The sequence below is a fragment of the Lynx rufus genome, unplaced genomic scaffold (genome assembly GCF_022079265.1).
Source record: "Lynx rufus isolate CCGP_SWC_20201006 ecotype Redwood Valley unplaced genomic scaffold, mLynRuf1.p SCAF_2, whole genome shotgun sequence".
Lineage (NCBI taxonomy): Eukaryota > Metazoa > Chordata > Mammalia > Carnivora > Felidae > Lynx > Lynx rufus.
In genome coordinates, this window is record NW_025814834.1 from 32,342,760 (window position 1) to 32,359,452 (window position 16,693).

The 16,693-nt window shown below is 36.2% G+C and overlaps 1 protein-coding gene across 2 annotated transcripts in view; it reads left to right on the forward strand.

Annotated features, from left to right (window-relative positions):
- RAPH1 (Ras association (RalGDS/AF-6) and pleckstrin homology domains 1) overlaps positions 1–16,693 on the forward strand; it is a 62,123-nt gene that overhangs the window by 11,189 nt on the left and 34,241 nt on the right. The window contains exon 4 of one of the 2 annotated variants that reach the window (XM_047085015.1): positions 6,852–6,932. The exons of the other annotated variant lie outside the window; for it this stretch is intronic. Coding sequence (XP_046940971.1) covers positions 6,852–6,932 — 81 coding nt within the window. The remainder of the gene's footprint in view (positions 1–6,851; positions 6,933–16,693) is intronic. 2 annotated transcript variants of the gene reach the window in all.

A 16,693-nucleotide genomic window follows, 5' to 3' on the forward strand; every position in this document is an offset into this window, starting at 1 on the left:
CTTCTGGAACCCAAAGACTTTGTATCTTACTCTAAACCCCAGCTCCATGCAATGGCCTGCAGGATTTGCTTTCCCATTACCTCTCCCTCCTTCTCTCGCTTTGCCAGTCATGCTGCCTCCTACTTTTTTGCCAGACATCTGAGCCAGGTTAGAAGAATCAATCTGAGATTGGTATTGTTCTGTCTTGGGGGCATGGGTAGTCAAAGTGCCCATCTAAAAATGAAACAATACCATGGCTTATCTTTTTGCCCTCTTTTGCTCTCTGAAACCAGGATAGGCACAGTACCTTTTCACATCTGGAAGAGTAAGTCTTTTTTTCCTTGCCTTTCTCTTTCCTAACTTTTGTTGAAATACTGTGCTTTATTTATTTCATTTAAGCCTTCTTAGTATTTATTTATTTATTTATTTATTCCAAAGAAGACAGTAAGTAGTTCAAGTAACTGGGGAGTCTATATTTGAATTACGAAACTATAACATTTGCCCCCAGTTTTTATCAGTATATTAAAAATAAACTGAAGCTGATTGTTAAAAAATGATTACTTCCTGAATGTTAAAGAATGCTTTACAATAAAATATTTTCCATGGATAAACATAAAAATGGATCATAGAATAATTACAGTCAGTATTCTTATGAAGTCTACCAGTAGTATTCATCTAGTAAATTTTTAAACTGGAATTCATTGTGGTTGAAATAAATTCAAATGTAGCCTCTTTGTATCTTAACCCATGTGAAATAAATGTTGCAGCTGATTTCCTGGCATTGTTATGGCACTTTTATTCATGTTAACTGATAAGACAATAGTTTTCAATTAGATAGCAGTTGGCAAATTTAAATGGTAATTTCATGTTATAAATTTTATATAGAATAGGGTTCACTGATAAAAGGTTAATGCTAAAACATTCCTTTATATTTATTTTTTTGGTGAGATTGAAACTTTAATGATTCCTCTGAATTTGGAACTTTATACATGAAGTTGTACTTTTAAAATGAAAATGCTTTTAAGAGCTATTATTATTGTAGTTTATGGCAGATTCAAAACGTTTTATTGAATCCTACTAATACTTGATGATTGTACTATAAATATTATGATAGGAAAAAATTTCTTAGTATCTGATCTAGTAAATGAAATCTTTCCTAGATGAAATCTTTCATTGATATACCATTATAACTCGATATGCCAACAGCATATCATAGGTTCAGTGCAATAAATTCTTCCAGTTCCTTCACTTTTTAGAACTATTTAAAGAATTAATTAGAAATTTTGAGGTAGTGGAAAGAAAATAGCAATTGTGTTTATTGTAGCACAAGGAGGTGGGGAACCACACTGGAATTTAAGTCCTGAGTTATTCTTAGCAAACAACCTTTTGGTCTGAAGTATTAACTTGAGAGCACAAGGCTTTCTCAAACTTTAAGAGGACTGCATATCTAAAAGATAGGGATTATTAATTGATTTCTCAATTATTGCAGCTATTTTTCTCTTAAAATTCTGATGGCTGTGTTACTACATTTGACTGAAATTTATTCACGTGTACCAGCTTGGGTTTAATTCCAATTTCACTGGCTTTCTGAGGTTAATAAATAGTAGAAAGAATAGGTACCAGATGAAAGAACTGAAGATTTGTTGAAAACCAGGATGAGGGGCGCCTGGGTGGCGCAGTCGGTTAAGCGTCCGACTTCAGCCAGGTCACGATCTCATGGTCCGTGAGTTCGAGCCCCGCATCAGGCTCTGGGCTGATGGCTCAGAGCCTGGAGCCTGTTTCTGATTCTGTGTCTCCCTCTCTCTCTGCCCCTCCCCCGTTCATGCTCTGTCTCTCTCTGTCCCAAAAATAAATAAACATTGAAAAAAAAAAATTTAAAACCAGGATGAATGTCTAGTTCTCACACTTTTCAAACACACCACCCCAATCAACATTTACATGTATACCCTGATTCTTGTTTTGTGTATTTCTTAGTAATCTGTGCGATTTTTCATCTCTATTTGATTTTAGGTCTGTTTTGTTTTTCTTTTTAGTTTTGTGTTGTGAGGGCTGGTAAAGGACCTTTTTTGAACAAGAATAGAAATAGATTCATCTGTTTTTACACTGAATAAGGACTATAAAATATAAAAGAAATAATTTTAAAGCATTCAGACATTTACTGGTTACATAATGGCTAGTGAAAGAGGAATAGAGAGAAGAGGGGTGAAAAACAGGAAAATAATAGCCCCTACTGTATTGGGCGTTTATTCTGTATTGGGCATTGTGCCTACCATGTCTTAACACACTGAATCTGCACAATGTCTTATGGAATAGATAGCATTACCTCCATTTTTACAACTGAAGGAACTGAAGCAGAGAGTGACCAAATAAGTTACCCCAGGGTTTGAACCCAGACAGTCTGGTTGTAGAGCTCATACTGCAATACCTTGCTGCTTCATCACAGAATTGAAGGAGAATCAAGACAAGGCTAGACTGGCCTGTGCTCTATTTTTTTGTTTAAATATGAAATTTATTGTCAAATTGGTTTCCATACAACACCCAGTGCTCATCCCAACAGGTGCCCTCCTCAATGTGCATCACCCACTTTCCCCACCCCCCCATCAACCCTCAGTTTATTCTCAGTTTTTTAAGAGTCTCTTATGGTTTGCCTCCCTCCCTCTCTTTTTTCCCCCTCCCCCATGGTCTTCTGTTAAGTTTCTCAGGATCCACATAAGAGTGAAAACATGGTATCTGTCTTTCTCTGTATGACTTATTTCACAAAAGTATGGCCAACTGATCTTTGACAAAGCAGGAAAGAATATCCAATGGAAAAAAGACAGTCTCTTTAACAAATGGTGCTGGGAGAACTGGACAGCAACATACAGAAGAATGAAACTACACCACTTTCTTACACCATTCACAAAAATAAACTCAAAATGACCAGTGCTCTTAGACCCAGACCAAGAGACAGAAATACAAGGGTGGAGGAAGAAAAAGGGTGAAGAGATTCACGCAGTAATATCCCCATCTTGTGGTGTTTTAGTATATTCCTGAATGTATTGTTAAAATTTAACAACTCTAAACTAGCCCTAATTTAAATGAATTGAGGCATAAATGAAATTCAGATGAAGGTTGGTGGTTTCCCACATTTGTAATAAATAGTAATGGTATTCACTTCTTACAACAGCCTTTGGAGAAAATGCTATTATCACTCTATTTAACACATGAGGAAACAGGTTAAATAGTAAGCCTAGAGTCACAATGCCAGTAAATGGCTAAGCTGAGAGGCTCAGACTGGAATGACTATTCCAGCCCTAGGGTCTGCATTCTTTACTACCAATGCTGTGCTCATTTTTAATATTTGTGAAAGATGCACACACATCAGTAAAGGATGAATGTAAATGTTTTATTGAAACCTAATGTGTGTCCACTGACTTCTTCTTTTTTCCAGTTGTAATCTAAGGTGTTAGCTATCAAAAGGAAGTGTTTTGTTCTTTGGTGTGAGGCCATTTCTTGATTATGGTTTGGCTCCTATATGAGATCAATGCTTTTCTGTGCACCTGCCGTCCCCCTCCCCCCCAACACCAGCACAAGATTCTGGCTTGTAAATGACACTTCATTTTAATATGTTATAGATTCAGTTAAAAAAAGTGGTGATTCATAACTAACTTCACTAACTTTGCAGAGATTTTTGGAGTTTTTGATTGATAGATGGAAAATTTGATAGCTTGCTAAGAAAAGTTTTTGGAATTGAACATTTTTATAGCAAAATTGATGTGTTGAATTGATTGACCCCCAGATTCATTTTTGAGGTAAAAACTAGATTTGGGGGAGATAATTTTTTGTAGTAAAGTATTTGAATATTTTGTGGAAGTGGAACCTAATATTAAATAAACTATATCATTCCATGATCCCTTTCATCTGTATTAATGTAATGACATTTAATCTTTGCACATGTACTATTTCTACTTCTGTTGTCACTTTGCATACATATATTCATTTTTGGTGAGGATGTGTTGAATTAAAAAAAATTTTTTAATGTTTAATTTTGAGAGAGAGAAAGAACGAGAGCAGGGGAGGGGCAGAGACAAAGGGAGACAGAGAATGTGAAGCAGGCTCCATGCTGTCAGTGCAAAGTCTGACATGGGGCTTGAACCCACAAACCGTGAGATCATGACCTGAGTCAAAGTCAGACACCCAACTGACTGAGCCACCAAGGCACCCCTCAGTGTGTTGAATTTTAATAACTAATGTTCCGTCATACTAACATGGTATATAGTCAGTCATCTCTTTTTGTTGAGCACTTCAGATGGGAGTTTGTGTGAGATGGAGTCTACAGAGAATAGATTCTTAACTTTTTATTTTGGCAGAGAACAAACTGAGGGTTGCTGGAGGGGTTTTTGGTAGGGGGGATGCACTAAATGGGCAAGGAACATTAAGGAGGATACTTGTTAGGATGAGTACTGGGTGTTTGTTACATGTAGGGGATGAATCACTGGATTCTACTCCTGAAATCATTATTGCACTGTATGCTAACTAACTTGGATGCAAATTAAAATAAACAAATGAACAAACTTTTTATTTTGAAATAATAGGAAACATTCGAAAACTTGAAAGAATAGTACAAAGAACTCATGAAACTCATTACTCAGATTCACTAATTTTTGGTATTTTGCAACATTTGCTTTATTGTTTTTTTATATATACAGTTGCTTCCCCATACCATTTGGCAGTCGATTGTATTTATCATGCCCCTTTAGTCTTTAATACTGCAGTCTTTATTTATTTCCCAAGAATGAGGATATTGGCAATATACATTTGATAGGCCTCCCATGATAGAGTGATTGGCACGTTAGAGAATATGTTTAATGAGACAGTGTAGAGAGGGCAAAGAAAAAAGTCTTTTTTTTTTCTTAAGAGTCACTTATTTGTCAATTATACCTCAATAAAGAAAAAACAGTTTTTTTTAATAAAGTCATTTATTTTACTTCTGAATATTTACCAGTACTGGGCACAGTTATAGATGCCCCTCAGTAAATGCATGTTGGCTGATTTTTTTTTAATATTATTTATTGTCAAGTTGGCTAACATACAGTGTATATACAGTGTAGTCTTGGCTTCAAGAGTAGATTTCCATAATTCATCACTTACATACAACACCCAGTGCTCCTCCCAACAAGTGCTGTCCTCAAAGCCCATCACCCATTTATCCCTCCTCCCCGCACCCCCAATCAACCCTTAGTTTGTTCTCTGTATTTAAGAGTCTCTTATGTTTTGCTTTCCCTTCTGTTTGAAACTATCTTTCTCCCTTTCCTTCCCCCATGGTCTTCTGTTAAGTTTCTCAAATTCCACACATGAATGAAAACATATGATACCTGTCTTTCTCTGAATGACTTATTTCACTTAGCATAATATCCTCTAGTTCTATCCACGTTGTTGCAAATGGCAAGATTTCATTCTTTCTCATTGCCAAGTAGTATTCCATTGTATATACATACCACATCTTCTTTATCCATCCATCAGTTGATGGACATTTGGGCTCTTTCCATACTTTGGCTATTGTTGATAGTGCTGCTATAAACATTGGGGTACATGTGTCCCTGTGCATCAGCACTCCTGTGTCCTTTGGAGAAATTCCTAGTAGTGCTATTGCTGGTTGTAGGGTAATTCTATTTTAATTTTTTGAGGAATCTCCTCACTGTTTTCTAGAGTGGCTGCACCAGTTTGCATTCCTGCCAGTGGTGCAAGAGGGTTCCTGTTTCTCCACATCCTTGCCAACGTCTGTTGCAGAAACAGTCTTGATCTGAACAAGCTTGTGGTGGGAAATCCAAGAAGCAGTGGTCATTTATTCATGCCATAAATATTTGAGTGCCTAGGCATTGCACTAGGCTGTAAGGGGTAAAACTGTGAACATAATACACAGTGTCCTTAGGAGGTTATAATTTATAGTGTGAGGAGAAAGTGTCAGTACAGACAACCAAACAATTTCAGTTTCAGTACAGTGTAGTGAGTGCTATGATAGGAAAGATAGAAATCCTTGGTTAAAAGATCATTGATGACTTTGAGAATGAATTGTAGAATGCATTACAACTCAAAGGATGCAGACTTTGGAGAAAAAAGATAGATGCTAGATTGCAGGAAATTGAGAGATAAGTGAAGGGTAGTATACTATAGCTGAATTCAGGAAATTTAGCAGTGAAAAGGAGAAAACACTAGTTTAACAAGAGGTGGGTACCTAGAAGTATTAATATTTTTCTGTCTTTCCCACTCCCAATAAGCTGGACTAGTTGAATATAGAGACTGGGAATGAGGGGAAATGAATGGGATCTAGGACATACTTAATATATATTTATTCATACAGAAATGGAGAAAAAGATGAGAAAGAGGTGTGGTTCAAGGATACATTTTAGTGATGAAAATCCTCACTGAGGGCTGTGATGTTCTTAGTAATGGGGTGAAATGAAGTCATACGAAGAGGTGGAAGGGTGAAACTAGAAGCTTGACCAACTTGGAAACTGCTTAGAACGAGCTTTAGAGGGAATGACTTAGGAAGTGGGGGGAAGAGACTAATAAGAGTACTGCCAAACAGCAGTCAGGGCCCAGTTGAAGCAGGAATTGGTATTAGACTTGGTGTTTGTGCATAGCTTCCCATAGAGCTCTGCTGTCTCAAAAGTAGTGAGGTTATCCTTAAGTTATCCTTAAGTTATCAAGGGTTAGATCATCTGGTTCTTTTTTATTTTTGCATAATATAATTAAAGATGCATGCAACTTTTCATTACTATTTTGTTTCAACAATTCATTTCAGTGATCTTTTTCTCTTCCTGCATGATAATGAGACTGGCCCTTTTCCACCTCCTTTACCTATCATTTTCTTCCTTCCTGCATTTTCACAGCATGCTATTTCTCTGAGATGCCCCAGCAAGCAGGCCAAGCATCATACTGACTTCACAGAAGAACAGGCTGAGCTGACACCTGTAAGTTCTGTAAACCTGTCCGTGGGACTGCTAAAATAGCAATGAAGAGGAATGCATTCTTTAGAACTCCTGATGATGAAAACTGGTCATATACCTAAATTTTTTGAATTAAAATTAAACCAGTCTTAAACTAGCAGAAAACAAATGAGCAACTGCATGAAACAGTACAACTGAATGTTAATACGGTAAGATTATATAGGTGGTAGGATAGCTGATATAAAGAAATTTTGTATCAGAACCTAAAGCTACATACTTTCTTTCTTACTCTGAAACTAAGGGCTTTTGTATATTTCTTAAGGTATGGACAAATTTAGCTGTTCTTCCGAATGGGGTTGTCAAGTAGAGTGACTCTTCCACACTGATGCTTCACTGAAAACCCAATTTCTTTCTTCAAAAATGTACCCTCTGATCAGTGGTTGACAAAGCTGGATGTTTAAGAGCTATGCTGTTCCTTATGGTAGCCCCTAGCTACATGTGGCTATTAAGCACTTGAAATGTGCTTAATCCAAATTGAGATGTGCTGTAAAAATAAATTACACCATGGATTTCAAAGACTTAATATTAAAAATATAAATGTTAATATTTTTATTGATTACTTCTTGAAATTATATTATTTTGGATATTTTCAGTTAAATAAAAGATACTAATGTTCATTTTACCATTCCTTTTTTTTTTAATGTGGTTACTAGAAAATTTTTTTTTAATTTTTTTTTTTAATGTTTATTTATTTTTGAGACAGAGAGAGACAGAGCATGAACGGGGGAGGGTCAGAAAGAGAGGGAGACACAGAGTCCGAAGCAGGCTCCAGGCTGTCAGCACAGAGCCTGATGTGGGGCTCGAACTCACGGACCGTGAGATCATGACCTGAGCCGGACGCTCAACCGACTGAGCCACCCAGGCACCCCTAGAAAATTTTAAATTTTATTTGTGGCTTGTATTATATTCAGTTGGACACTGCTGCTTCAGAATCATCTATGAATAACAAGAAAATGCCAAGTTCCTGACCGCTGCCCAACCGAATCAGATTCCCTCTGACCCTCCTTCCATTTCTTTCCATCCCCTTCCCTTCCCTGGTAATAACCTAGTAACCCAGTGAATTGATTTCATAATCCACTAGTGGGTTATATCCTGCATAGTGAAAAACACTTTTCTTACCTCACCTTCAGCCCCTCCCTTATACTCTTAAGCATCATCGACACTTGCTGTAATATTTGCATTGCCATCTACTTGTTTCAGTTCTTAATCCTTCCAGTCCCAGTACCCCCATTTTATAACAAATAATATAGATCACTATGTTTATCCCAAGTGAAATTCATAGATACTATACCCTACCTACATACCTACTTTTTAAAATAAATTTAATGCCCTAATTAATATCCATGGTGGAGAATAACCAAAAAGTAACTTATAATATAATAATGTATCTATTTCAGTTTTTAAATGTTTGACCACCACTGTAGTAAAAGACATAATAACATAATCATATACCTACTTATAATTTGGATTTAAGAAAGGTGAGCAGATCAGAAGTCATTTTTTACAGGAAAAAAGGAGAAATATGGGTGGGCCTAGAACTAAAACATTTTATGACAAATAATTGCAGACAAAACATACCTATATTTGGTAATAGAAAAAGGAAAGTAACCTTAACTGAAGTAGGGATAATGTGCTGAGGCTACTTATAGGCTCAAAGAAAAGAAAATGGGGAAGTATAAAATTTTTACAAATGAGTCTTATTTCTAATTATGATAAAACCATTCACTATCTTACAAATCGGATGAGGCAATAATAAAATTATTTTGATATTTGATATTTTTACAGCATAGATTTCTCATTATGCTATAACTATTTTAAATAAGATAGTAATATGGAATATTTTAAAAGTCTTTATTACTGAAGCTCAGAGAAGTCCTTGCATTTCATGTCTTTTCATTAATAGTATTTAGTTCTTAATTCTGTTAAAAGGAATTTCAAATCTCTCCTGTCATTTACTTGCATGTGACAGAGTGCACAGTGGTACTGTCCGTTCTGGTTTGGCAACTGTTTAAGCTAGGTTTCCATTGGTGAAATGATTTTCCAACGTAATGAATAACTCTTGGCAAACTTTGGACAAAAGAAAGTGCAGACTTCCCCCAATTTATTTCACAAGGTAAATAGCATTCTTGGAAGAGTCACTGAATATTAAAATTACACAGAAATATATTGTATTTATATGTAAAACGGAGTTGGGGTCTAAGCTCAGAATATTAGGAACAGTATTTTCCATCTATATGATTTTCTATATAAAGACAGTAAAAGTTCATGTATGATGTGGGACTTTTACCGTTATTATGTGGCATTGTTCCATGCTTCAGGGCATCCAGCATTTCTGTTTCCGTCATAATAAATTCCAGTAACACCCTCCTCCTCTTCATTGTGACAGTCCAAAATATCCCCATTTTCTGAAATGTCTTCTTGAAGGTAGTACTGCCCCCTTCTAGAGCCTCTGATATCTCTATTTGTTCTGTTTCTACCTCCCACATCACCCCTAGCTGCTGCTTACTCATCTTCCAGGACTCTAAGCATTTTGAGAAATACTTTCTGAGCCCCTAATTTTGCATTAGATACTCCACCTCCTCCTACCTGCTTCCATACCACTTAACACATTGTATTAAAGTTGCCAGTTTATCTCCCTGTTAGACTCTGAGCTTTGTGAGAGCAACGGAATGCCTATCCTGATCACCTTTGCATTTCCAGTGCCTTACATGGCTCCAGGCTCAAAGTTGAAATCTAATAAATAATTGAAAAAATAAAGGGGAAAATGAAAAAGAGAAAATAAGCTAATAAACCAGTGAAATGGATTGAAAATAAGTCACTGACTTTGTATTGTTAGTGGTGAATGAAAGAAAATCTAAGAAGGCCCTATTTAAATGAAGTGATGTGCATTTTTGTTACCAGCACTGTGTGCCATGACAGAAGACTAGTTTAAGGACATGCACAAACCACTGTGGCCTTTGCTTTTCTCAGTCCTCCAACTGCATACCACTTTTCTCATCCCTCTTGCATTTTTCTCCAGTAACCAGTTCTCCTGACATCCTAGCCCACTTTCTGAGGAATTGTAGAGCAACACATGACTGGCACCATTAGGGGAAGATAAAGTAAGGCATTTCTTGAAGGAAGGAGTTGGCTGCTTGTGGTTTCTAGGTTTTCATTTTTGTGCTACAAATACTTAAAACTTAGAGGAAACATGCCGGCCTGGCTTCCCTCCCAGCTAGTGAGTAAGCAGTGAATACCTATGTGACTGTCCCAAGCACAGAATAATTTATGATCATGTTCTGATATTGTTTGTGGTCTAATTTTTTGGATGTGGATTATTTTTGGTACACCAGCTATGGTAATATAATGATTATCTCCCTTTTATTTTAGGCTGTTTGAACCTTTTAATACCTTCTTTTTTTTAATGTTTATTTACTTTGAGAGAGAGAACATGCATGTGAGTGGGATAGGGATGGGGGGGGGGGGGAGAGAGAGAGAGAGAGAGAGAGAATCCCAGACTGACAGTGTAGAGCCTGACATGGGGCTGGATCTCATGAACTGTGAGATCATGACCTGAGTGGAAATCAAGAGTCAGGAACTTAACCCACTGCGCCACCCAGGTGCCCCAAACCTTTTAATATTTTTAAATGTATAACTTCTATTTATGAGTCTTTAAACAAATACAGTTAGGTATCATTATTTCTCACTGATTAGATCACAGGTTTCTTTTTTAGTGATTTGAAGTCTTGAGGTGATTTGAGTTTGAGGACTAATTGAGTAAATCCTGTATGATTTTTAAGTTTAAACTCAAATTTAATGTCTGGAATTATATTCACCAAATAATAGTTCATTTTGATGGCATGAAGGAGATTTTTTAAATTTAATTTGAAATATAATTTTCTGAATACAGATATTCTACTTATTTGAGGGATCTTTTTCTGAAAAAGTAATCTTTGAATAAGATAAAGGAAATAGGAGTAGGTTTTTAAGAAATAGTTTTCTGTGTATTTTACATAATTGTGTAAGAATACATTTGTTTCCAGGGACACCTGGGGTGGCTTAGCTGGTTGCGTGTCTGACTTTTGATTTCATCTCAGGTCATGATCCCAGGGTTGTGGGACTGAGCCCTGCACCGGGCTCCATGCTGAACCTGGAGCCTGCTTGGGATTCTTTCTCTCTCCCTCTGCCCTTCTCCCTCCCTTGCATGTGTGGGGTCTCTCTCTCTCTCTCTCTCTCTCTCTCTCATGAATGAATGAATGAATGAATAAGTAAATAAATAAATAAATTTTTAAAAATTAAATAAAATACATTTGTTGCCATTGCATGTGAGCAAAAAATGAATGAATGGAAGAGCAGTGAAAGTTATAGTTGGCTCTTTTTAATTGTCCTTCCCAGTTTTCTCCTTGGTCTTAGTGGATTGTTAACCTCAACAATTAAATAATTAAATTGCAATTTTAGAAATTTCTCTTGCCCTGCGTCTTTATGGATAAGCCAACTAATCTTTTCCTTCAGGAGGATTATACTATTTAGGTAAATGAGGACCTAGAGATAATTGTCTCTGTTCTTGTTATTGTTTGATCCTGTTAGTGCTAATCTTAATGAATATGCCCAATTTTTTTTAACCTTAGTTTTTTTTTCCTTTGTTTTTTTTTGTTTGTTTTTGTTTTTGCAGGAATGGGTGAAAGGGGCAGGTATGCTTATAAGGTTCATCTTGTATTAAAGCATAAATTATATAGACAATCAAATATTAAGTAGCAAACTCAACTCAGTGTAGTGTAGATATGAGCAAAGATTAATATTCTTTTCTGTAACAGTGTTTCTAATCTTAGAATAGAATTAAGATTAGAATTAATATAAGATTAATCTTAATAGGATAGTAATCTTAGAAGTAGTGTGTTTTATTATCTCTGACAATTTTCTGAGAGTGGATGCTACTCTAGTTCATTTAAATTTCTTTCCAAAGAATTTTTTTCTCAAGAATAACTTGATATACAGTTATATTTATAAAATATATATTTATATATTACAAAATATAACTTTGTATACAGTTATATTTATAAAATGTAATATCATAGAGTATTTTCTGTAATTCCACTCAGCAGTGTCGATGTATTGTTTTAAATGGTGGTTAGTAACTACATAGCTTTAAAAAATAAATTCTAATTCAGAATTATTTAGGGACAGGCAAGTTTGAATTACATATATATGGAAACAACTATAATTTATACTCTGTGAGTTCAAATACAATTGCGTGAACTTACGTTGAATATGTTACTAAAAAGTTATTAAGGGGGAAAAGGATAGTTAGGGACTTCATTATTCACAAACCATTCTTATGAAAATATACTAAATGCTTGAATTTAATCAGTGTAAAGAAACTATACTGTTAATATTTTGTTTATGTCATTTGTTTGCTATGTAAGTCCTTTATTGTGCAATATAGTCCTATTAGTGTTGATATAATGAGTGAATTGATAAGATTTTATTGAAAACAGATGATATCCACTAGGCAAAATATTTATGGACATTTTTTTCCCTTGGTGTAGCTATCATTGAATTGATCAGAAATACTTGCAGAGTTTTTGAAATGATATAGACTTGTTCTATTTTCATAAGAATATACTACCTAAAGCTATAGTAAGCTATATAAGTAAAGCTATATAAGCCTAAGTCTCTATAGGCTTTAATAAGAGGAAGGAATACATTTAGTCATTGGTCTTCAACACCTATTTATCTGTGCCGTGTGCACAGCACTCACAAACATTGCCCAAGAAGACCAACTGGCTCTGTGATCTGTGCAGTGCATGGTCCATTTTCTCAGAGTGAGGGACCACCAGGAGTCAGGTAGGGCATGCCTGCTGGCATAGATGGTGTCTGCCTCTCCATCCTTTTCTTCTTCTTTTTTTTTTTAAGTTTTCTTATGAACACATTTCACTGTAGGAAAGAGACATGAGATTAATGATAGAGAATCATTCTTTGTCTACTTTATATTTTAAACACATAAAATCTCTGCTGACTTCTATTGCCTTTTTTGTTTTTCTCTCTTTTTCTGCACAAGCACTCCTATCTGGACAGGGAAACCTCCCTCCTTCTGAGAAACATTGCAGGAAAACCTTCTCATTTGCTGACCAAGGTGATACTTCTTCTTTCCACCTGCATGTAAATATTTGTTGCCTTTTAGGTAGAATATAATTTCCAGTTTTGATTGTGCTCTCAGATTGTACTTTCTTATTTAAGCACTTTTGTTGTTAGTAGAGTTATTTTTTCTCTTACTGAAGGTAATTATTTATTGATCTTAATGACTTAAGATATAATGACTTAATATTCTGCTCTCAATATCAGAAAATATTGAGAGTGGAAAATATTTTCCATAATTTTTCACTAGTTTTTAACTTTTGTAAATGACCTGACCAATCTAGTTTAACATTTTATTTCATTTTAAAGCCAAAAAACATTGCTTTAATTTTAACTTTCATTACTAGTGGTTATCCATGCTCTGAGTTTCTTTAGCAAATTTTGTTCTCTAATTCTTGTTTGCATTATAAACACTTTGTTTAATTAAAACATTTATTTATATAAACAGAATCTTACTTTAATTTACATTAGTTTAATCAAATTGGAAGAGAAAGCTGTAATTTTAATTTCTCAGTTCTCTGCCTTCAGAATGGTTTGAATTGGTCCAACTGGATTTTCACTGGGCTGATATTTTACATCAATTTAAAATCCTTTTAAAAAAAGGGTGGGGGGAGGCAAGGCGGTGGTGGGTTTAAAAAAAAATCCTTTAGCCACTGTCTTTATTAACTAAGGAATAACAGAATAGGGAAGCTGAATAGATTTTTACCTCTTTTCAAGTCATGTTTTTATTTCATTATCTTATTTAAATACTGTTAAATTCAAGAATGGTTCAAGAATGAATTCAAGAATTCAGACTTGGTTATAGTTTCTTTGGAATATGTGTGGTGATAATGGGTAATGTGTGTTATTATGTCTGAGGGTTTTTTTAAAAAATGTATTACTTAACCTTATAAACTTGTGAAAGAGGGTAATAAGGCTAAAATTAAAATCTCTCTGAGAGGAGCAGCTCAAAGACCCATGAGTCCACAGTGAAATCCTTTCTCTCGCTTGAGTTTCTCTTTAAAGTGATCTAGGAATGGGGTAGAAGCAGCTTATGGTAGGGAAATGTAGAATTCTAAGCAGATAATAGCCACGTTATACTTTATAACCATAGCAAAGTTTTTTCCTTTCCTCAGCTCCTACTCTGTTTACTCTCTGTCTCCCCAGAATCCACACTCATAGCTTCAACTAGGATCTCTGTTCTAGATGAGATCTCTTTACCTGAGAGCAACATATTTCCAGATCGCTATCGCATTTCTTAAAGATTACCAGCATTTTCCCAGCATCTCCACTCCTACAGATCTCTAGCTTTGTTACTCACACTTACCCTGGGGCCTCACAGTTTATGTCCTTCTTCTTGTGACATTTCTGTTTCTGTTCAGAATGCTGCCACTGTCCTGGTTACCCAAGTGTGAGCCCTCGTTACCATCGATAGTGCCTTTCTTCTCAGTTACTATCTTAAAGCTACAATGAAGAAATTGCAGGATTAGGCTCACCCATCCATTTTATTACCATTGCTACCACCCTAAAATAGGCGCTTATCTCTTATCAGGCTACCGCACTGGCCTCTTCATTCTTGCCTCTCTTTCCTCCAGTCCATTTTGTATACTGCACTCAGATGTAACATTTTACCATTTCTGTTGTTTATTTATTGAACAAATATTTGTTGAGTCAGGTATTATGCTAGGGGCTGAGATACAGCTTTGTATAAAATGGACATATCCCTCTACCCTCAGGAGCTCACAGTCTACTTAGGAAGACAGATTAAAAAAATATTAACAAGCAAATAGAAGCAAATTCTAAATTATGTTAAATACTATGGAGGAAGCAAGGTAAAACAATAGAGAGTACTGGGGAGAATATTAGGGATACATTTTCTTTAGATGGTAAAATCAGAAAAGACCCTTCTAAATGGGCAGCATTTAACCTAAACATTGAAGGATGAAAAGAAGCCAGCTTGAGGGTGAAGGTTAGTGTTACATATAGATAGGCTCAGGGAGAAGAGTTAGGTAGGTTTGAGAAGTTGAAAAAAAGGCTATGTTGCTGGAGCCACAGTAGTTGAATGTAGATAGAAGTGGTCTTGATTTGGGTTTGGAGAAGTAGGCAGGAACCAGATTGTTCACAGCATGCTTAAAGAGTTTGTATTTTTTTTCCAAATGTAGTGGCAAACTGTTGAAGAGAATAACTTCATTCAACAGATACATGCTGTGTTCACAACCCTGGGGCTTTGGCAGTGAACAGTACAAAGTTCCTATCTCGGGGAGAGTTATCCAGTCAGTAACTCTCATTTCCCTCTGCCCAAGAGACAGTGATACCAACTGCAGCATCAGAGCCATCTCTGCTCGGATTATCTCCTTCTCCCATTACCTAGGTGTTGGAACTGCTGGTCTATATAGCCAACACCTGGCTCCAGCTATGTCCCTGCTTACATACAACAAGAAATTTGAGCAAGAATGTGATTCATTAGCATAGAACCTAAACACATAGGCTGGGACGGGGCATGGAGTCAAGGAGGTGGTAGAAATCCCCAGATAACCCATGCTGCAGGAGCTTCTCAATGTCAGTGTCCTCAATACCACAGAATTTGGCTGTTGTGAAGCTAAAATGAATTTATACCTCTTGCATGCCACCTTTGTGGCAGTCTGGTTCCCTTTACCCAAAAAGCATCATGCCCCAGTTACGACCCACCTCTCATATGCACTTTTCCAAACTAAGACATTGTGACACCCAGTAGAATGAACATAGTGGCACTGTGCTTAAGCCAAGGCAGCAAAGGGAATGTTTTGTTTTGTTTTGTTTTTCCATATAAATCCAGTTGTCCCTATACCTCTATTACCGAACTAACTATCCTACATACAGTTCTGAGCCCGGAACCTCTGCAAAAACCATACCAACCAGTTTCTTCTAAGAATGGCATTAGTGCCAGCACAGAACTATTTTGCCATAAATGGAGCAGTGGACAAAGGACACATTGTTGATCTGATGCCCTTAAAACTCTGGGTACCATTCTAAATGCCTTCCTTGACCTCCTCATCTAACAATGTGTTTTTGTCACTCTTTACTCCCTTACCCTGCTTTATTTTTTTCCGTAGGACTTATCCCTGACTGACTTATCATACATCTATTTCTTTATTGTTTTATCTCCTTAAATGTAAGCTCCTTGAGAGCAGGAACTCTCTCCCCTGCACTCAGATCCAAGCCTGCATAGTCTCAACAAACATCTGTCACATAACACAGTGGTCCTTTAGTGACTTCTAAGGACTGTTAATAATGTTAACCACCATTTTCTTTGCTTCAGGGAAGTTACAAAAGTGCTATTATATTACTGTAAGTCTTTTCATTTTTCACAAGCAGTTTTTATTTACTGCTTTCCCATAAGTTTGTGCTATAACGTTTAAGAACAAAAGGAACTGCAGTGTCGCTCCTTATCAGGGAAATACAAATCAAAACCACACTCAGGTATCACCTCACGCCAGTCAGAGTGGCCAAAATGAACAAATCAGGAGACTATAGATGCTGGAGAGGATGTGGAGAAACGGGAACCCTCTTGCACTGTTGGTGGGAATGCAAATTGGTGCAGCCGCTCTGGAAAGCAGTGTGGAGGTTCCTCAGAAAATTAAAAATAGACCTAC